At 40.8% G+C, this 23051-nt stretch overlaps 1 protein-coding gene across 1 annotated transcript in view; it reads right to left on the bottom strand.

The window, feature by feature from the left end:
• Positions 1–4467: 4467 nt before the first annotated feature.
• KL (klotho) overlaps positions 4468–23051 on the bottom strand; it is a 28879-nt gene continuing 10295 nt past the window's right edge. The window contains exons 2-5 of the mRNA XM_066621252.1: positions 15013–15523; positions 12235–12503; positions 6435–7551; positions 4468–4808 (exon numbers count right to left, since the gene is read on the bottom strand). Coding sequence (XP_066477349.1) covers positions 4468–4808; positions 6435–7551; positions 12235–12503; positions 15013–15523 — 2238 coding nt within the window. The remainder of the gene's footprint in view (positions 4809–6434; positions 7552–12234; positions 12504–15012; positions 15524–23051) is intronic.

Below are 23051 nucleotides of genomic sequence, written 5' to 3'. Positions count from 1 at the left end.
AGCAATCATGTACATTTGGGAGGACAATAAAAACACATAATATACATTCTTGTTACATTGCATGTAGATTTGTTATTGTTGAAATATAAATTACATATAATTTATACATCAGCATTTATTGTACCATACAGTGCCATTAAAAATAATACCTTTTGCACATATATCCAGTAATTTTTATGAGAGTATTCTTCACAGAAAAGTGCAAATTTACAAATAAATGTGGATGGGAGGGCAGGAGCGAGGGAGAGAGAATATGTTAGTTGCAATTAATGGGGAATTTTACCTATATTAACATTGCAATAAGCCTCAACGCAGGGCTGTTCATGTTTTTCATTTGAAACTAGCAGAGAGACTTTAGCTAACCAGATTGTGGTTTCCAAACATTACCTTAAGTGCTGAAATCAGCCTAAGTTGACTTTGAAAGGGGGGCTTGCAACAAGGTGACAGGCAGTTTGGATGCTGGGAACAAAACCCTCATGGATACTAAGACTCAACCTGTGCATCCAGATTTCAGGTAAATGCCAATTCATTGCAATTGTATTGCAAGACCCAATTAACATTCTGAATATGCATGGAAAATTTGTCTAACTTCAACATGCCGCCATATGGAGACTCGGTAAACAAAGAAACAAAAATGCAACAATTAAATTTATTCTCCAAAAATGTGATAGGTAGGTAACCTACCTCGGTAGGTAGCTAATCTATAGGTAGCAAACTTATTTTAATTATTGTAACCATCAGATGAGTATACAGATGTGTGCATATGGATTTGCTCAGTGTCTGGGTAAGTATTAAAATATAGTCCTTAGTTTGTAAATATATTAATTCTTTTCTACATATATGTACACTTTATTGGAAAACATATTTGCAAAGAAAAGCCTATTTCACACACTTTTTATGCATATTTCAAAGAAACTTCGGGCACAATCCAGAGGCTGACACAATGCTCTGCGCCAACGGAGGCAGTGGGTCTTGTGTCGACCAAGCTCGGCCGATGCAAGACTCTGGAGTGGGCAGGAAGGACGCAGGGAGGAGGCGTTTCGGGGCGGGGAAGGCGGGTAGTGAGCAGCCCCGGGGCAGGTGGGTGGGGAGTAGGAGGTGGGGCTGGGACCTGGTAGTTATGCAGGATCCCAAGCCCCGTTCCCGGGAAGTTTGGAGCGGCTTCAAGCCGCTCTGCTCTCCTCAGACTAGTGCCAGGAGCCAGGGTGCCTTACACGAAGGTAAGGGGCTGAGCCACTTTGGGTACCTATCCTGCGCTGGATACAGCGTAAGCCTCTTGGCTTGCCTTTTCTAGCGCAGGATATGATTGCATTCTTATACAGTTAAAGATTACCATTATTTCAAAATATTCGTAATTAGTCCACACGCTTAGCCTTTAAAGCCTGTATACAGATAAAAACCTTGAAATGACATCTCTGCAGAACCGAACACAACTATATTTTCATAGCAAAATCCACCTGAAATTTTTGTTCAAGTTCCATTAAAATGTTACAAAAGTTGCACAGGAGACATGACACAAAAAAAGGGAGGCAGGGAGAAAGACATGGTGAAAATGCACAAGGTATTTGTGAGATGGAGAAAGGGTTATGCACACTTGCATGTCCTATGCTCATTTATCCTGCAAGCAATCCCACTGTATTCCATGGGGCCTACTCCCTAGTGTTGGGCAGCCCCATCCTAAAGCCGGCGGCACCACTGCATCCAGTGGCACCACCAAGGCAGCCAGAATTCTCCTCAGGCGAAAGGGTCTTTCATCCACTTCCCCCAGAGAAAGTCCTAAGCCCTGCAATGGGACTTCCCAAGCCTGCACCACAGATTCAAAAGTCTCCATGTCGGGGCTTCCATGTCAGAACTGGGAGAGGTGGAGCTCTGTTCTGCCGTATCCTGAACTCTGTGTTTGGCCAGAAAGCGAAAGTTCCCTTCCCCTGAGGAGACCTCCAGCTGCTTTGTAGTGCCTAGTGCAGGGGTGTCCAAACTTTTTGGCAGGACAGCCACATCATCTCCCTGTGTGTTAGGGTCTGGGGGGAAAAAGAATTAATCTACATTTCAAATTTGTATAAATTTACATAAATTTACATATTAGAGATGGAACTTATATCAATGAATGACGGTCTTGTGGTAGCTCAAGGCCTCTAAAAAGCCTTGCACAAAGCAAGGCCAGCCTTTCCTTTGCTACCACTGCTGCATCACAGACATGAAACAGCAAGCAGTGGAGGAACCCTCATCCCACAGCCCACGTGAGAGGGCAAACAGTCGCCCTCCCACTGAGAGAAGTTGCATTGGGATAGCAAGGGCTCCACAAGTCTCCAGACGGCTGGAGGCTCATTGGAGACTGGAGGCTCCCTGTAAATTGGGAATCCCTGAGGGCCACAAGTGGCCCCCAGGATGGGGTTTGGGCACCCCTGACCCAGTGGATACAGTGGTAGCTGCTTTGGCACTGCTGCTTCAGTGGGCGCTGGGAAGCTCAGGATTGGGCTACCCATAAGATTAATGAGTGTTAGAAGAAAAAGATCTAAGGTTGTATCAAAGGTTACTGGGGGAAAAATAGAATATTTGTATTTGTATATGCTATCAGTTATTTGGACCTCTCCAGAAAATACACTTTTGCTTGCTGTAAAGTTGTTTGTTGCTTACTATTTTACTTACTTTAATAGAATTGTCCATTCAATAAACTTCACACTGTCCTTTCCTCACTGATTAAAATTGACAATCTTTTAAAATTTACCAGTTTATGTGTGAGCCCAGCTCCACTTATCCCAGAAGCTGCTCTTACTACTTTCCTACAAAAATATAATCCTTTCAGGTAAAATGGAGTCAGGTCACAATCTATTTACACAGCATTAACATCATGCAGATAAAAGAAGGAACATAGCACTGTGGTGTCAATTTACACAAACAACTCAACCTCAGATCACCAAAACAGAAAGAGCAGAAAGACAAAATCTCATTTTAGCAACAATTCGGCTGGCAAACCCACTGTTTCTATTGGAAAACACAGTTTTAATCAGAGACAGCTTGATCATGAAATAATGTGAAGCTATAAGCAGCATAGCCTCGAATTGAGTGCTGCCTGCCTCCAAAATTCATCTTCATATTTTTACAGCCCAATCCTAATCCCTGCTACTCCATAGCATGCAGCCACGCCAACAGAGTTTGCACTGCATGATATGATGGGGGAGGGAGGAAGAAACCAGAAGGCCAATGAGTGACTCCATTGCAGTGCCTGGACAGTTCTGATATGCATGGAGAGCCACTAGCCATTTCTGATAGCAGCGCCATCACAGGCAACAGAAGTGCAATCTTTGTACCCTCACTGGGCCTTTTACAGTAGCAGGTCGGAAAATCTTCTATCACGCATTGCCCATAGGGCCAAAATTGTTTTGATTCTTTTCAGTTCGGAATAAGGGTATCGTTCTAATGTTACGCTTATAGTGTGAAAATGTATTTTAAAAATCACTGATTTAATTGTTGGTATAAACCAGAGCTGGAGAATCCCAGAGTGGACAAAACTTCATGTAATCCTGAGCTTTTTGCATAATCTAAGTTTATACCAAAAAAAGCATGTCTCTAAAGGCATGTTACATTCAATGGCCACTCTTCTCTCAGGACAAAAAGCTGCTGTAGGGGCCCCAAACTGGATTAAGTAACGGCGGGGTGGAAAGTCCCCATGCCATGGTTCCAAATGGAATTGGACCCTCCCACAGCTGCTGGGGGCCCAATCCTATCCAACTTTCCAGCACTGATGCAGCCACAATGCAGCCCCAAGGAAGAGAACAAACAGTCATTTACCTTAAAGAGCCTCTGTGACTGCCCCCCCACACACCACAGCATGTAGCTCATGCCCCGTTGGCACAGCTGTATCAGTGCTAGAAACTTGGATAGGATTGGGCCCCCGACTATAAAACAAACACACCAGCCCCAACAATGGGCTAGAGCTAAAAACACAGTGAGTGAATAACTTTGTGTTCTCATCAGAGAACTGGACTAGTTTTAATACTTCTGATAAAAGAAGACGGGTTTCTGAGGAGTGACAGATACCAGTATTTTGGCTCTAGTCACATGAGTAAAGCAGATCCAACTCCCCATTTCTACCAAAAGATGCCTCCAATGAGGCCAAGACTAGTATCTTCATACAGATTTTGGTGCACAATCTGAGCACAGCTGAGCACAATCTGCAGCAGCTGAGCACACAGAAGTATTCTTCTGCCAACAGCTCTCCTATGGTGGTTGAGTGCAATTATCTGGGAGTGGGACTAAGGTGTTTGACACTGCCAGCAAGACAAGAGCTCCTCAAACCAAAAGCACAAGCACAGAGGAACTGTACAAGCTCAATACACATTTTCATCTTCAGTGCTTGCAGCATTAGGCAGCATAAATAGTTCCATAGTGCAAGGGTAATTGAAGTGTGGTCTATAATCCGTCCCAACTGGCTGAAGAAACGCAAGTGAAAGGACAGCAGGCAAAGAACTACTTAGACCTTCGATTAATCCTCCTGGAGTTGTTTGCAATCAGAAATACAGTAACAACAAAAGAGAATAATATGAAAGCTATAAATGCAAGCAAAGATCTTCGGGGCTGGCGAGTGCCACATTCAGGACACAGCACCAGCTCTTCAGGGCAAAGCGGGTCAGAAGCTTCTGGGCCAGGGAAAGTGTTGTTGTCAATTATCTGCCTGTAATGCAGCATGGAGGGCTTTGGCTCATACTGGTTTGCAACATAACGATAAAAGCCATATGATCGTGATTCACTCCTGTCAGTGAAGGAATAGACAAAATAGCCACGGAGGTTGATATTATCCAAGGCATAGGCTGCAAAATGGGACACACACAAATGAGAGAGAGAGAAAGAAAAACAAAATGAGTTATAGACATGTTCCCTTTAACATCAGTCCTATACCTCACTGCAATCCTATGCACACTAACCTGGGACAAAGCCCCGCTGAACTCAGTGGAATGTTCTACTGAGCAAAAGATTGCATTATAGGGAACATAAAGGCGACCCTCTGACACTACTAGCTACCGGATTCTGTTGGATGAAGTGTATACATGCAACCAATATTATGTTATATGTGTCCTGGATAATTGTGTCCTGATCAAATGTGCCCTAGTGATTAGTATCCCCAGACATTTGTGTCTAGGATTTTTTTGTTTTAGTTTTTACCTCAGTCAGATGCATCCCCCTATAACTGGACAATGAACTATACCCAGGCAACAAACCCCATGGTATATTTTCTAAGCCTCTTATGCTAGCCCTATTCCTAACTCTACCTTTGCATTTTAAAAATAAAAAAAGTACATCTAATATATACATATATTGGGACACAAATGTCTGGGACAAAAAAAAATGGATGCAAATGTCCATTACAAAGATGCATTTGATTAGGACACAGTTGTCCTGTACGATGGTCATGTCATTGCATGCAACCATGCTGGACTTTTTTTTATCTTTCTTTCTTTTTTTTTTTGCTGCTGCTGTAATACCACTGAAAGCCCTTTGAAGTCTTAAGAGTAGATGGCAATGGGTACCTGAAAAATGCCCACACTGGCAGCAGAAACTGAGCTAGACATTTTACTCCTTTTGACTTGCCATTGTAATGGCTTCTTCAGCTTCAACTATTTTTCTCATCAGCTGCATTGTGAACCACCAAAAGCTAAATAAGCAATTAGAATGACAGGTCAAAAGTAATTTTTAAATGTCTTGGTAAAAAAATCAAGAAGGTAGCTGCACAATGAAGCTCCACTTGGGAGCTTCTTTTTACAAATATGCATTTTTTAATGCTAAAAAAACCAAATACAAATAATGAAACAAAAATAATTAAACAAACGTAACACAATATGAATTAAAAATTAAAGTGTACGCTAGTGGGTATCTAGGGCAGCGGACTGCAGAGAGCACTGGTGTCATAGCAACTGAAGATGACAGGACATTGGGTGCCTTCGATTGCCTCTGAACAGCAAGAGGTGATAAAAGAACAGAGGGTATTGATGCTAGTCTAGGGAATCCGAGTGGCAACAAGCAGAATCAACATCCTGCCAGGAATGAAGGCTGAGAAATCAAGGAGGGAGCAACAACAGCAGAGGGAAGCTATTGCAGAGGAAGGATGATGGAATTAAAGGAGGTACTGTCAGGACTCAATAACTGATGGTGCCAGGCATCATGCGCAAGGAGAGGACACTAGACCTGGAGACTGTAGGTAAGAACATGTACTGTAAGTGTGCTCCATTTTGATATTTTGCCTAAAGTGTCAAAATGAATTAGTCTATCCCAGAGAGGAAGCAGTTGTTCCCACTGCTGCCTTTGTGAAAACTGGATCTCCAATTAATTCACTGCTTGAAAACCACAATTATTATGATAGATCATGCACATCCTTCCAGAAGACCCATTTTAAGCAAGCTGGATGTTGAGGTACATAGACCTTCACAATGAACCCTTACCTTTTAAAGCTTCATTGATATAATTCTCTAGGTAGTATATTCTCAACTTGTCTTCAACTGCATTTGGGTCATCATCAATTCCGCTGGCTATGATGTAAATTGGTGCATCGCCATATTTATTCTTAACCCAATTGAGGATCTTGCGCAAGCCCCAAGGCACGACTGGAGTTCTTCTGGGTGATCTCAGCCAGGTGATATCATTTAGCCTTTGGACTTGGAGGTGGTAATCGTATGCCTTTGGGTTGTCATTTTCTGAATTCACAAGCACAGTAGTGTAGTGACTTAAGGCAAAAAAGTCAAACGTACCACGTATTTGCTTCTTTTCCTGCTCTGAGAAATAAGGCAATTGGAGATCATGTGAAACTAAAGTGCTTCTTTGGTGAAGCTGCTGTCTCGTCACATCTGGATAGTCACTCTTTCCAAATATAGGCTCAGCAAGCCTGCCAATGTCAAATTCCAAAACTCGTGCAGCGGCATTTTCATCATTTTTTAAAAAGGGGAAGGCTGGCTCAACCCAGTCAGCATGGAAGGCAATTGATATTTTACCTTTCTGAGTTTTCCTGAACTTTTTATCATACAAATGCCATCCTTCAGCATGAGCCATCAGTAGATTGCGCACTGCTTTGCGTGTCAACTTCTCCACCTCAGGTTCATTCATTGTGATCCAAAATTTGATGTGCTGGCCAAGTTTTTTAAAGCAGAGCCTAGCATACGCAACAAAGGCCTGCACAATCTGTGGGTTCTCCCATCCTCCATGTTGGGCTAAAGAAAGAGGAAGCCCTTCATTCTCAACCTTTGGTTGCCATAAAGCAACAACAGGAGTTATATTAACTCTGTTTAGTTCACTGACAAAACACTGATAGTAAAACAGGACAGTGTGGTTAACAAATGTCTCATTACCCAGAGGGAGAATCCAAGGCCATATCAGTGAAAAATGGAAGTGTGTGATGTGCATTTCCTGAAGTAAAGAAATCTGGAGCCGGATAGCAGCAAAATCAACACAGTGAGGCTTGCGTTTGGGAGCACCAACTCCATCAACTTTAATCAGCTTCTTGGTTTTATGTACATCCCATACATAAACATTAGGGTCGAGGAATTGGGTTTGAGTTGTATCTATCTAGAAAAGAAAGAGGGAGAGAAGAAGATTCAGTTTGTCACAAATGGGAAAACTCAAGCAGGTAAGCTAAACTTAGCTGCTACAAGAAACCAGTCATTATTATTTGATAATACTATATCAGGATAATCAAAAAATGTTTTTCTTTCCAAACTCTTCTTGCATATCTTAGGAGCCATCTCTATGTCATACCTATTGGCAGCATCCAATGCTAGCGATGGGTTTCTGGGGGCAGTAGGGACAAATCCTGCACTGACCAAAACAGTGGTTTTGCAATTATGCAGGGGATGGACAGAGTGGATAGAGAGATGCTCTTTACACTCTCACATAACACCAGAACCAGGGGACATCAACTAAAATTGAGTGTTGGGAGGGTTAGGACAGACAAAAGAAAATATTTCTTTACTCAGCGTGTGGTTGGTCTGTGGAACTCCTTGCCACAGGATGTGGTGATGGCTTCTGGCCTGGACACCTTTAAAAGGATATTGGACAAGTTTCTGGTGGAAAAATCCATTACGGGTTATAAGCCATGATGTGCATGTGCAACCTCCTGATTTTACAAATGGGCTATGTCAGAATGCCAGATGCAAGGGAGGGCACCAGGATGAGGTCTCTTGTTATCTGGTGTGCTCCCTGGGGCATTTGGTGGGCCGCTGTGAGATACAGGAAGCTGGACTTGATGGGCTTGTGGCCTGATCCAGTGGGGCTGTTCTCATGTTCTTATGTTAGTGCACTGGATGCTGCCACTGATACGGAAGGTTCAGTACCCAGGCAGGTGAACAAGTGACCAACCTGGCCAACATCTTCTGCCAACATAGCAGATACATAACATGTCAATTTCATGTGGCACATTTATACATGAAAAGAAGAACTCTCCTCCCAGTTACATACTATGTGGAAAATAATGAACTGTTTAAAGACAAGAAATTGATGTTGTAATATAGGAGGTCTCTGTGTAGCAGGTGAACTTCTTCAGATGCGTGGAGAGATTCTTGTTATTTTCCTGCTTATGCTATGCACATTAACCCCCCGCTTTTTCATTGTTTGCACCTGAGATGCTCCCTTTTGCTTCGTTTTGCTTCAACGTTACATACAAAATATGCATGCCAGTGAAGTCTAAGACCCCTCAAAGTAGGTTCTCATCTTGAATATGAGCTCTTAAGCTGTGTGAATTTGTAATGGAGCTGCTGTATTCAGCTGCAGTTCTTTCCAGACAAGTCATTGGTCTGAGTGTATATGGAGAGGAGAATAATTTTTAAAAGCTTGTCAAAAGGAAATTGCTTTGCTGGAGAATTATCCCTTGCAGAACAGAAAAATATGCATTTGGTTTGGCATGGGTAAGGTGGGATACAAATGTTTCAAATAAATAAATAAAAATACTGCAAGTATACTATGAGAAATGTTTTTACACCATGATGTATCCACACATCTTGCTATTTCAGTACTGCAGCACAAAATGTTTGAACACCCCTTTGAAGTGAAAACATGCAGGGGACGATGGCAGTAGTTTTAAAAGTGTCTTATACCAACCAGATCATAAACTTTGGTATGGGTCCCAGTCAAGGAAACAGCTCTATTGGGGCCAGGAAGATAGGAACTGCAGACTAATCTTGAGATATCGGTGCATCAAGTAAGATACCAGGTAAGGAAGATACAATGTTTAATGCATTTCAGGCCCAAGAAAGTTTCTCTCTTTTGGAAAATTAAGCTACAAAAAATTCCATCCATATGATCCATAAAGTGAATTTTAAAACGTAGCATCTTCATTATAGTTGAAGATACACTGCAGAACCAACAAACCAGAATCATATTTTCAAAGAATCCACTAGCTATTTAACTTATATAGGATGATGTGATTTTTAAAAAGGACACAACTCTCAAAGTCCAGTATGAATCTTGGCTTGAGTGGCTGCACATCCCACTCTGTCGCCATCACAAAACACCACATTCATTATTTGTATTTATCGTATCTGCATCTGTATTTATCGCATCACACAGTAGCTTAAGAAAAGAGAATGCAAGGCATCAAGAGACTTGTGTTTGATGTTAAAGTGGGGAAGGAAAGAAGGAAAGAGGCAACCAGGTAGTTAACTAGGTAACAGCATAGTCATGATATTTTCCTGACCATTTCATCTGTCCCTAGAAAGAATGTGGTGATTTATTTTAATCTGGTGGACTAGGTGAAGACTTTCTTTACTGTTTATTGGTCTTCAAAGGTTTTAGTTTTTACCAGTCAATTTTAATTGCTTTGCAGATGGTTGTGTTTTTATGTATTTGTAACTGTTATTGTCGGTTTGTAACTGCCAAAGGAAATTTTTATTTGAACGGTGACATCAAACTCTGCTTGTGGTGTCCAGTCTGAGCTTACAGTCCACTGGACAGATATTCAAGGAAAGGGCGAGGCACAAAGCCTGTCAACCTGACCCTCCCATGCACCCCAGGCACACACACACACGCACGCACGCACACACAAACAGCATTGTTTCACTTTCACCAGAAAGGAGTTGTCCCCCTCTCCAAACCATGGTAAAATGGGTGCCCTTGCTCACCCCACCTTCTGAGAGCCCCAAAGATCAGGTGTCCCTCAACACAGAATCCAGTTCCTAAAGATGTGATCTGGGAAGTCAACCCCAACTGCTTAGGACCCACAGTTGTTGTGGGTAGTGCTAATCCTGAGAAGCTGTCAGGGACGATGAGTGAGATAGCACTTGGCTCTGGGCAGACTAGAAAAGCAAAAAAATGAAAAAAGACACTCAAAACATGCAAACAGAATTAGAGGCAAAATGAACACCAAGTCTGAGGCAACTAGCTAGACATGAGGACTGCCACAAAAGATATTCAGATGCAGTTTCCTCATTCACCTCCAGAAGGAGCCAGAGGGGTAGTCACTAGTGGACAGTAAAGCCTTTGTTCTGTGTTTGAATGAAAATTTGCCAAAATTCAAATGAGCCAACTCCTTCTAAGAACCAACTCCTGGCCCCAGGTTCTACTGCTCCGATTGGTCACCAGAGAGGGGAAATCCTAAGACAGTTCTTTGGTTGGCCCTCTCTGCCAAGGTCAGGTTCCTTTGCACAAAGATGGGCAGGTGTCAGCCATACTTGCGCTTTCAATCCATATCATCTGCAGACATACAAGTGAAAGAGGTCAGGGTGATGAAGGTGCACAATCCTAGCCAGCACCATGTCACACAGGGAAAAAATGGGGGGGGGGGCTTTTCTATTAAAGTAATGGATCCCTCATTCACCACATCCATCAAATAAGGGGAACAGATGTACACATACACCCAGGACTCATATTACACTGAGAACATTCTGCATGCCACATCTCATACTGCATACCTTTCTACTGCCCAGAACACAATTTTTGAACTAACCTGAAGAGCAGTGGTATAGCTAGCAAGGGACAGTGTGGTAGGTTGCCCCAGGTGCCATCCTTGGGAACGGGATGACACCACCAGTGACCAATATTGTGGAAATCATGGTTTTTACCAATAATACCATCATGCTGTATATCACTCAATGTGTAATTTAATGCAGAATGTAATGAAACAAACCACATTGAAATATCTGCGTTCTATAAAACATTATAGCCAAATAGCCAGATAAAGAAAACACAACCAACTTATGTAACAAAGTGGATTTCCTTAACTCAAAACTGATTAATGAGTCTGAGTGTTCTGAGAGCTAACAAGGTGTTATCGTGACACAGCATGAAACCAATAAGATGTTATTATGAGTCAGCCCCTTCTCCATGTATCAGAGCTAATACTCAAACTACTATTCAGCTGTGTGAGTGTCATCAAGCTGGCCAGTTTTTTTGGTTGGTTACTGATTGTTTGGGTGACCTGTACTGTTCTATAGTAAAATAAATAAATAAAGTTAATGGGGGTGATACCACAGGTGACACTAATCCTAGTGATGCCACTGGTGGGAAGGTCGGGTGTTGTTGGTCACTGGCTTAGATGACTTTTACAGTGGATTCTAACCATTCATGGTGGACTATAGTCTATCAGTGGTAATTAACCCTGATGGCTACATTGAGCCTCCAGATCCAGGGACAGTATGTCTAAGTACTATGTGCAGTACTATGTGCAGGGAAGCAATAGCATGAGGGGCACTGACGTTTATCCATTGCTTGTGGGGAAATATTCACTGCATATATTTTATGGCCATTATTATTATTCATTTCATGTCATGACTATTACTATCTCTCAGCCTCACCTACCTCACAGGACAAGTAGAGGAACCATGCACACCACCCAAGTGCCTTAAAGCAGGGGTGGGTAAATTTTCAATTTTAAGGATCCTGGACCTGTAATGATTGTGTAGGAGAGAGAATTTCAGCAGGTGCAGCTTCTAATCTGTGAGACAAAAAGCTGCACCTGCTGAAATTCCCTCTTCTATACAACTATTAAAGATCAGGGATCCCTAAAGTTGAAAGTATGTCCACCCCTGCCTGAGAGGAAGGTGGTATAAACATGTAAACATATAAATAAATAAAATAAGTTTGTTGTATGGGGGGGGGCAAAAATTTATGGGCCCCAGGTATCAAATGACCTAGCTATGCAGAGTGATGTTTTGTCAGAAGTGCCTCACTGAACAACTATAAAATTGACTTGGCAATGAAACAGAGACAAATATATTATTTGCCTGCACTAAAGAAGATTAGATCTGTCTTTTTCCTTACCTGAAGAGAAATGTCAGTAACTCCCCAAGCAAAATTGCAGGGGAAAGTCCCTCCTAAAGGTTCATTTTCTGGCACTGCAGGAAAGCCATTGTCCTTTATCACCTTCTGGTAGAACAATGCTGAGGACTTCGCCATCAGTTTTTTATCCTGGCTGTGAAAGTCAACATAAAACAAACCTCGACGAATACTGTAGCCTCTGAGCCATTCAAAGCCATCCATGAGAGACCAAGCTGTGTAACCAATTACAGTAACTCCATCATATCGGATAGCTGAGAAAAGAAAAGAAAAAATAGAATTGCCTCATTTTCCTCAGTATGATAAATGGTTCAATTATGTGCAGTTTATTTGTGTTCCAGAAAAACACCATGAATTCAACATCTTGTTGAATGGGTTTCAAAAATGTGGTGCCAGTAGATGCCAAAGGAGATAGGGAAGTCACCATAGCCTGCTTCAAGCATTCACTTTTTCACTTTCCTGTTAAGAACAAACGCATGAAGGACTTGCCAAGAACAAACATGCTAGACCTGGGGTTCCAGTATGACAATCAGAGGAAGAAGTTCTCCCCACATCTGGCATTTGTTTTGGCAGACAAATGTTGAACAGGAGCAGAGTGGGAGTATGACTAGCAAAAACACATTACTGACACTTGGATGGATGTAGCACATATATTCTAGAGGAGCCCTTCTTGTATTCATTCTTCATGCAACAGCAAACACCTATATTCCCAATTCCTTCTTAATTTCTTAATAGGTAACTTGACCTTTACTTACCTGTTCTATATACAGGTCAACCCTTATTATCTGCAGACTTGGCACCTGTGGATTTCATAATCCATGGGTTCTGAACCTGTGTGGGAGGGCCCACCTGGACCCTCCAAAAGTGACCGGAGTTGTTCTCTGGTTGCCTCTGGAGAGTGTTCTGAGGCCTGCAGAGGCCACCCGCATCTGCCCACAGCCTCTGCTGGCCTCAGCCCTCAGAATGTCTTTTAAAGGCATATAAACATCAGGAAACCAGAAGTGGCTTTTTTTTTCTTCTTTTTTTTTGCCCTGAACGGTCATTCTGAGGTCTGCAGAGGCTGTGGGTGGGCAGGCATAGCCTCTGCAGGCCTCAGAACAACCTTCGGAGGTTTTCAGGAGCCCAAAATCCGTGGATTCAATTAGCCCCAGATTTTGGCATCCACGGCAGTTCCAGGAAAGCTGCCTGTGGCTTCTGAAGGCCTCAGAAAGGCTCCTAGATGCAACCCCAGAACTCCACCAGTCGCATCCAGGAGCTCAGGTCTGACCTTCCACTGCGGATTCGGAACCTGCAGTAAGTTGAATCCATGGGTTCCAAATCCACAGATAGAAAGGCCGGATCTTTAACAACAATGCCCACGCTAACTAGATATAGTTAGTAACAGTAACAATCCATAGACAATGTTAGCTGAACTACTTATGAACTTGTATCATACTGAGACAAACCACTGGCCTTACTCAGTACTGTTGGCTAGCAGCAGGTCTCCAGGGTTTCAAGTCTGGGGTCTTTCGTAGACTGGCCTTAAAATACCAGGAAGTGAATCTGAGATTATCTATTTGCAAAGCAGGTATACTCCCGCTGAGGAGCAGCCCATTCCCTAATAAATATTATAACCTCATTTATATATCATGAGCCCCTTTGGGACAGAGAAGCATTTTCTCACTCCTTTTGCTGTGTAAACTGCTTTGATAACTTCTTTGTTGAAAAGTGAAATAATAAGAGTTTATTTATTCTATTCAAATAGTTTTAGAATAAAAAATGACACAGCTAGAAAGTAAACTTTTCCCTTAGGGGGGAAAAATGTGTGACTTGAAAAAAGCAAGTTGCATCTACCAAAGCTGGAGTCCTTTTTCATATTCACATAAACTGAGACATATGTGACTGAAAAACAGTTTTGTAAAACTGCACTGAGAGCAGAAAAAGCACCAGAAACAGTTGTCTCCATTTCTTCACAACTGAAAATTAATATTTGCAGCCTGATAGGGCATCCAATAAGATCCCTCCCAGAAAACATGCACACTTGTTATATATTGTTATCTAGCAAATATTTACTCAGTTATCTGAAGCATTAAAACTAATTATTGAATATCTACTTCCTGAAGCAATTCACTGCACACACACACATCAAATGCATAAACGTCACAGAATTACATTAAGCATCAAACTTTTGGCTAGCACCTTTAGACAGCAGCTTTAAACCTATGAGACCTATTATCCACACCTGTAAGAAACCCCTTAGCACAGTGATCCTCACACATTTAGCACCGGGACCCACTTTTTGAATGAGAATCTGTCAGGACCCACCGGAAGTGATGTCATGACTGGAAGTCAGGAAAATTTATAACAATCCTAGGCTGCAATCCTACCCACACTTACCCAGGATTAGGTCCCATTTACTAACATTGTTAAAAGAATATACATAGTAGCTTGTTAAAAGTACAGGTCTGTCACATTTCCCCAAATACAGTCACATACCATGGGAGCATCAAGTCTATGACATTAAAAATAAAATACTGAAATGAATGGTGACCCACCTGAAATTGGCTCATGACCCACCTAGTGGGTCCCAACTCACAGTTTGAGAAACACTGTGGACTTAGCAAATACATTCCATTATTTTGGAACCTCACTCTGTAGTGGATACTTATGTTGCAGTACTCTCTGGATTCAGCTTTTGCAAAATTTATTTCAATAACATGATAAAGTTTCCCTTCTGCTGCATCAAGTTCACAATAACATAGAAGATGACATCAACCATCCTACCTTTTAAAGTGTCCGTAATTAAATATTTGAGATAATTCACGTATGTGAAGTCATCCGTTTTGATGTTACCGGAAACAAACCAGCTGCTTTCCACAATAAAGATCTGAGGTTTATTATATTCCTGGCTTATCCAGTAAAGAAGCTGACGTAGGCTTAGCAATTCTGGCTGCTGGAATTTCATGTCAGAATCCACAAGATGGAAACTCAGTGTGGCTCCAAAAGAAAGAGCAAAGAAATCGGCTGTCCCCCTGATAAACTTCTTCTCTGCTTCAGTGAATTCTGGCAGCATGGAGGAAAGATTCGTCTTCATGCTCTGGGGGTAGTCTCCATCAATAAATATAGGTTTAGCAAACCAACCCAGCACAAAGTCAAGAGATTTCTGGCATTCCTTGATATCACTTTTAATCATTTGTTGAGGTTTTATCCAGTGCGAACTTAAGGCAATGGACACTTGACCTTTTTGAGTTGGACGGAATTCGTCATTGTACAGATGCCAAACTTTGGCATGGGCCTATGAGAGAAAGAAAGAACCTAGTGAATTTTGTTTATTTTGTTTCCACTATATATTTATGTAGCATAGCCAAAAATTAATATGCCACCAGTGACAGTTCGCACGCAGGTTAACACCCATCCCTAGGACTCTGGGTAAATTGCAACAGTTTTACAAACAAAACACCCCATTCTTATAGATCTGTGAATTGCTATGAGCCACAATAGCTAAACTGAGCATTTGAATTTGTAAAGTGGTCATCATTCAGTAGAAGAGTACATATAAAGGTGTATACAGGTCATCCTAAATAAATCTCTGGTGTCTTCTGGCAGGGTTAGAGGAAAAAATGTGTCATAACTATAAGTCAGTGTACACAATAGGGATCTGACTCAGTAAAAGGCAGTTTTACATTACTATTTTATAACTCTGCAACACTTATCTGACTAGAAGCAGCCAGGCTACTATAAGACCCACTGTTTCATTCAATCAAGTTTTGGAGACACAAGCCAGACTGGCCTTTCGTAATCAAGCTCTGAATTATTGCTGTTTCATTTGAGACCAACATGAATTACAGTAGTCATATTAGCTTCAGGGCTAATCAATGCATATCTTCTAATCTTGTTCCTCTTCTAGTTTAGCCTCTTAAAATCATTTATCTATCATATCATAACGAGGAGTTCTATGAAAGACTAGAACTATTCAATTGTAAAAATCCCTACAGGGGTTTAGAACAGCCTGCCTATGTAAACCGCCTTGGATTAAAGTCTGAGGAGAAATCTGACAACCAAAGAAAGGCGGTATATAAATATCTGTATAAATAAATAAATAAATATCATACCTTGTATAATATATCATGTATACAATATATTCATCTAAATGCCCTATCTTATACATCTACAACTTCATTTTCAACCAAGCATAAAATGGTCTCCATTGCTCTATCTGCGTCAGTTTGCGCTGTTGATCCAAAATCTCTAAGTCTATCCATTTCAACCACAATCATTATTTTCTCTATTAATTCATCTTTTGTTGGAATTTTAATATCTTTCCAGTATCTAGCATATAAAATCCTTGCAGCAGTTAATATAATAACTAAATACACATCATTTTCTTTATCTATAATATCTAAGGTAATATTAAGCAAAAATAACTCTGGTTTCAGCGGTATCGTAAATCCAACAATCTCTTGTATTAGATTCCTTACCATTTTCCAATATACTTGCATTTTTTTGCATGTCCACCACATATGATAAAACATCCCTTCTTCACATTTACACTTCCAACAATTTTTTTATATGTTCCGATTCATTTTTACCGGTTTTACTGGTGTCATGTACCATCTATAAAACATTTTATATACATTTTCTTTAAAATTTTTTGCTTTAGTAAATTTTAGATTATATTTCCAAATCTGTTCCCATTGTTCTAATGTAATATTATGGTCTATATTTTGCGCCCATTTTAGCATACATTCTTTTACTGTTTCTTCATGCATCTCAAAATCCAATAGGAACATATACATTCTTTTGATATATTTTTCTTTTGTTTCTAAGAGTATTCTATCAAATGGCATCTGTTCTGAATAGAATCCTTCTTGTTTATCTTTCCCAAATTTTGAATCAAGTTGCAAGCGAGTCCACCAATCCATCTCCATGCCCTGTCTTAACAGTTCTTCTTTTGTCTTAAATTGCCCATCTTTCTTCAATAAACTTTCATATCTAAGCATTTTTGTTGTCTCTAGTAAATTCGGCTGGGTACATGCTTCTAGCAGCGCCACCCATCGGGAGATTTTGGTATACATCTGTCTTTGTATTTTAGCCCTGATCCATAATTAAGATTTCCTTAGTATATGATTATTGAATCGCTCATAGTAGTTTGCTTTTCCATACCAAACAAATGCATGCCATCCCCATTCAAGATCATGTTCCTCCAGTTTTACTATTCTTTGATCTTCTAATATAATCCACTCTTTAATCCATAGTAGCGCTGCGGCCTTATAATATAAAAACCAACCAGGAAGCCCCATGCCTTCTCTTAGTTTCACATCTTGCAAGGCCCTCATTTTAATTCTTGGTTTCTTTCCCGGCCAGATGAATTTTGAGATAATTTGATTAATTTCTTTAAATATATCTTACTTCAAAATTACATTGATTGTTTGGAAAAGACAGTTTATTTTAGGCAAAGCATTCATTTTCACTGTAGCAACTCTTCCCATCAACGAAAGTTGCAGTTCTTTCCATTCTGTTAAATCTCTTTTTATTTCTTCAAACAATTTCAAATAATTATCTTTCACTAATGTGCTTGTTTTCTTCGTTAATTGAATCCCTAAATATTTTTTTTTCTTCTTTGAAATTTGTAAATTCCACTAATTCCTGTATTTTCTTTATTTGCATATTCTTTATTAAGATTTTCGTTTTCTTGACATTTAGTTTCAGTCCCCTCACTTCAGTATATTCTCACAACACATCTAACAAATTTTTGGCAAATTCTAATGGTTCTTCTATAATCGCCATAAGGTCATCCGCAAATGCCTGGATTTTAAATTCTTCACCTCTTATTTTTAATCATTTAACCTCTTCTGTCTTTCTCACTTGATTCAAAAGTATTTCCATAATCTCTATAAATAGTAATAGAGAAAGTGGACATCCCTGTCTTGTTCCTTTTTCAATTTTTATCTCCTCTGAAAGCTCTCCATTTATTCTAATTCTAGCAGTTTGATTCTTATATATAGCTTTAATCACAGCAATAAACGAAGTTCCTGCATCCATCATTTCAAATTGTAAAAATATCAAATCCAGTTCACATTATCAAATGCTTTTTGAAAATCTATAAAAAAACATCGCCATTTGCTTATCAGGGTGCATTTCATAATATTCTAAAAAGTTCAATATCTTTCTCATATTATTTCTAATTTGTCTTCTTGGTAAGAACCCTGCTTGGTCTTGACGAATAATATTTATCAAAACCCAAATGTTTGGGTTTATCAAAAAGCCCAAAGACTACTGGTGGAGAATGTCTATCTTACCCCACAACAAGCAAGAGTTCACATTAATAAGTCCTGGGTCGACTTGGAATGATATATTGAAGATCTAATCTCTGATAATTCAGTAGATATGGTTCTCTTGGGGGGGGGATTTTAATGCTCGCACTGCTGCAAATGGCTGTCCCTTTAATAGGATGGCCAAGGGTCAAATGGCAATCCAGGGCAATGAACACAATTATTTATATCTTCCATGTCTTTCTAAAGCTAGCAAGGTAAATTTTGCTGATACTCAACTGCTTGCTATGGCTCAAAATCTCAACCTTCATATCTTAAATGGAGCCATGATAGGAGACTATTCCGGGGAATTTACTTTTATGGCAGGAGCAAGTTACAGTACCACTGATTATTTTTTTGTCTGCAACAGTTTGCTTCCAGAAGTCTCCAAGTGCAATAACCAAGTTCTTTCGTGTTAAAGGTGGCCATTATATTCTGGCAGCAATTAGATTATATCTTGCAAAGGCCTTGCCCCAACTTTTGTATGGAACAAGTCTTGGTCCCTCCTCTTCATCCTTTGTCTCACTTGAACGTGTCCAATCCAAATTTTTAAGATCTATATTTCAAGTGTCCAGCTATGTGTCTAATGCAAGCTTACGTCTTGAATCCGGCCTGTTAAAGGTCAAGGCCAGGATTGCCTTAGCATTCATTTATTTGTGGCTCAATCTAAATTTTAGCACCCAAGGCCTAACATCATAGGTTTTAATTGATATTTTTCAGTCTACCTGGCTCAAGGCGGTACACACGAAGCTGAGACACTTGGGGTTTTCACCAGAGATTGTTCTGGCAATGGATTTGATTCAGGCAAGAGTGACTATAAAACTGAAGGACATCGAACGACAAGAAGTTGTCAGCAGATCTCCAGATTTTCTTGCCTCTGACGACACAAAGTATATAGCTGCCCCGGCCACTTATCTTTCATTATTAGAGCTTCCTGGGCAGAGGAGAGCTTTCTTCCTAGCTAGGTGGAGAGCTCTTCCTTCGGCATTTGCTGAGGGCTGTTTCAGAAAGATCCCCATTCTGAAAGACAGTGTCCCTGTGGTTCAGGGGAGGTTGAGACACTTGAACATGTCATGTTCTGTTGCCCATTTTATCAGGGGATCCGAGATAAGTTTATTATTCCCCTGAACAGAAAATTCTTGGGCTTGTCACAAACAGAAATGGCCAAGAAACTTCTTTCAGGTGCTAATTCTCAGCTTTTAAGACCAACTGCAAGTTTTTTTGGCTGCTGCTTACAAAACCCGGATGGGCATTATTAATAATGAGAGGAAATTTTAATTGCTACTCCCTCTTATTTGTTTGTAATACTATGATGGCTATTTTATTGTGTTTTAATGTTGCATTTTAATGTTGAATGTATTTTAATGTTGAAATCTTAAATTCCGCCTGTTGTAGGGCAGTATTGTGTGTTTGTTTTTGCTGGTCTTTGACCGTAACAATAAATACCTACCTACCACTAACAGTCCAAGTTACATACACCTGCACATTTGGCTTAGGTCACCTCAGCAAGCAATTCCTCCAGAACCGATCTGGTGTCCTTGTTCCAGGCATGCAACTGATGTGAGTACAGAGTTGAGCCTCAGCAAGTGCGGTAACATCATCTTGCTCCTTACCTCCACCCCTCTTCCTCCTGTCATCTTTCTATCTGGCATTTCAGCAATATTCAACCGGCTGCACACAACGTTCTGGTTGTCCTTTCTTTTCCCAGCTACACAGTGCTGGTAGCTGCAAGCTACAGCATTTTGAAATTCACAACCTACTAATGGCAATTGCGCTTTTTAAAACTCCTGGTTGTAAAACTAAAGCCTGACCCAGGAAACTTTCTGTTCCTAAAAAGACTATATATTCCACAAGGAAAAACCAACAGTACCCCAAGTAGGAAAGAGAGATGTTCTACTTGCTGTGTTTGCCTCTCATAACAGTTTATAACAGGGGTCTTCAAACCCTGGCCCGGGGGCCAGATGTGGCCCACAGCGAGCCTCACCTGGCCCTCAGACAGCCTCTGATCCCCTGAGAGCCTCTGGCCCAGCTGACTAAACACAACCAGAGTTGTGCTTATGGGGTGGGGGAATGGGAGTCCATTTAAGTGTGTGCTTTATCTTTTGGACTGTGTTGGTGCTTGGAGAAATCCTGGACATTTGAGCCTATTCATTCATCTAAATTCCATTCATTCATCTAAATTCCATCTCTAATGTATTTATATAAATTTTATATTTAATTTCTTTCCCTTACCCTTGACACTGTGCCAGATATCTGATGCAGCCTTTCGGCTGAAAAGTTTAGAGACCCCTGGTTTATATGAACAAAGATGAAAAACTGAAATATGAACCTGTATCTTTGCATGGTGGGATGTGTGGTACATTGAATTGATTTCAGCTACTGCAGAGAAGAAAATCATGTATCACAAAACATGCCCACTAAAAGTAAAGTTTGTATAATTGATTTGAACTGAGTAGGCACATAAAATAAGTAACATTTAGTAACAGAAGCTCAGAATTAAATCAATCATGCCAAGTTATACATAATTATCCCTGTGATCACCATCACCTCATTCCATGTGGATGATTAATAGCTTTCTCACAGTTTGGCAAACACTACTTTTTCTTTTGCTACATTATGTCTATATCTGATATGGAAAGCAAACATGACCTACTGCTGCTGTATAGCACACAGCATAGAAAGTGTTTGTGAAGACTTGCCTACATAAGGATGGCCAATACTTACATGTGTTAACCCATTTTTGCCCAGCCCACAGAAGTACACGTTTGATCTGTTGAGTATACGTAACATTGAGCAGATATGGCTTAAGCTGGAATCAAATGAATACAAACCCCAAAATGTTTAAATGTTAAGCAATGTATTGGGTAAACTTTGGACAGAGTTTTGTACTGAGTTAACCTATCACACTTGTTAAAATATTACATTGACAATACTTCTGGATCTCTGTACCCTTAAAGGGCCAATTCAACTTTCTAGCGCAGATGTGCGAATGGGTTGTGCGCTGCATCCTGTGGAGCGGGAAGGTCATGGAGTTCTCCTCAAGAAAAGGGAACATTTGTTCCCTTACCTTGGGTCTGCATTGCATCTGCTTTATTGCTGGAAAGTTGGATAGGATTGGGCCCGAAGTCTCCCACTGCTTCCATCCTATCCCTGCTTCTTCTATCACTTCCTTGCATGACAAAATACTTAGCTCAGTCCAAAATACCTTTGCACACAACAGGATCGCAGTTCGATCCCTGGCATCGCCAGGTAGGACTGGACTCACTACTGTCTGAAGCCCTGGTCTGGACAGATAATGAAAATCAGAAGAAACCAATGGTCTGAGTCAGTAGAAGGTAGCGACATGTTAAAGTGGCAGTCTTGCAGCAATTGCACCCAGAATGAAAACCGTACCAGTATTCCTTCTTGCATTCCTAGGAGAAGTTCAGCCACATATATGCCTCTCTCAGCACTGCTTAACAGCTCTCCTGGTTCTTTGTAACTAGTAAAGTAAAGGCAGACTTTCCTGTGCGGTTCAGTTCTGCACAGGACGGGGATGGAACTGAGCATGGAGCAAGAGGGTGAGGAATGGCACACAGAAGCAGAAAACAAAAGAAACACAGCTAATCTAATTCTAACAGCACAACAATATGATTTCCAGTAATGTACAAACTCTCCGTAATTCAATTTGGAATTAGTTTACTATTTATTAACTTTTCTGGAGAATTTCTGGAAAAAACAAATACGTTTCCTAAGAGTTCTCTTCCAACTCAGAATGTCTGTACACATGTGCTGTTGGAGCTGTGTATGCGTGTGCATTATTGCAACATCTGCACCAGGACTTGCCCATCCATAAGGTCAACTGAGTAATAGCCTCAGGTAGCTGACTGGTGGGGGCACCCATCTCTGTCCTCCTACATGCTTTAGAGCTCCCTCTCCCTGGACTGGAATAAGAAAAGAGGAGTGGGAGTGAAGGGGAGAAGAGTGCTGACTAGAACACTGGAGAGTGGGAGGAGCAGAAGCTGTCATATCATAGGCCTACACAGGTGTCAGGAGGTTTTGGACTGGTCCTGACTTGCACCTCAAGAACTGGAGTTTGGTTTTACCTGACCTGCACTCACCACACAGAGTCAACCATAGCGCACAGCTGGACTGGAAATTTAAGCATATTGGCCCCCACTCCACTAAAATAACTAATGAATTTTAGATCTGGATGGAGAACAGCCCCTACAGAAAACATTAGAAAGAAACAGTCAAGATAACTGATTAGCCCAAAGAGAAGAGATATCAAACAACAATTTGTCCAGCCAAGTTTTATCAGAAACCTGCACCTACACAGTGGTTGGATTTGAGATTTACAAACTTTTAACAGTGACTAATGGGAGCTTTAATAAGAGTAAGGTGTTAAAGAACCTGTAATGTGCCTATGCTCCAACTGGTCAGCTTAACTACCAACAGCACGCATGAACACCTTCTTTTATATTCCAAGCCATGGAAAAATACCAGGGAGTAAAATGAAGCTTGATTCAGAAA

Source organism: Tiliqua scincoides, chromosome 3, assembly GCF_035046505.1.
Source record: "Tiliqua scincoides isolate rTilSci1 chromosome 3, rTilSci1.hap2, whole genome shotgun sequence".
NCBI classification, from domain to species: Eukaryota; Metazoa; Chordata; class Lepidosauria; order Squamata; family Scincidae; genus Tiliqua; species Tiliqua scincoides.
Note: the sequence above shows the minus strand (reverse complement) of the source record. Positions and strands in the feature narration are given on the sequence as shown.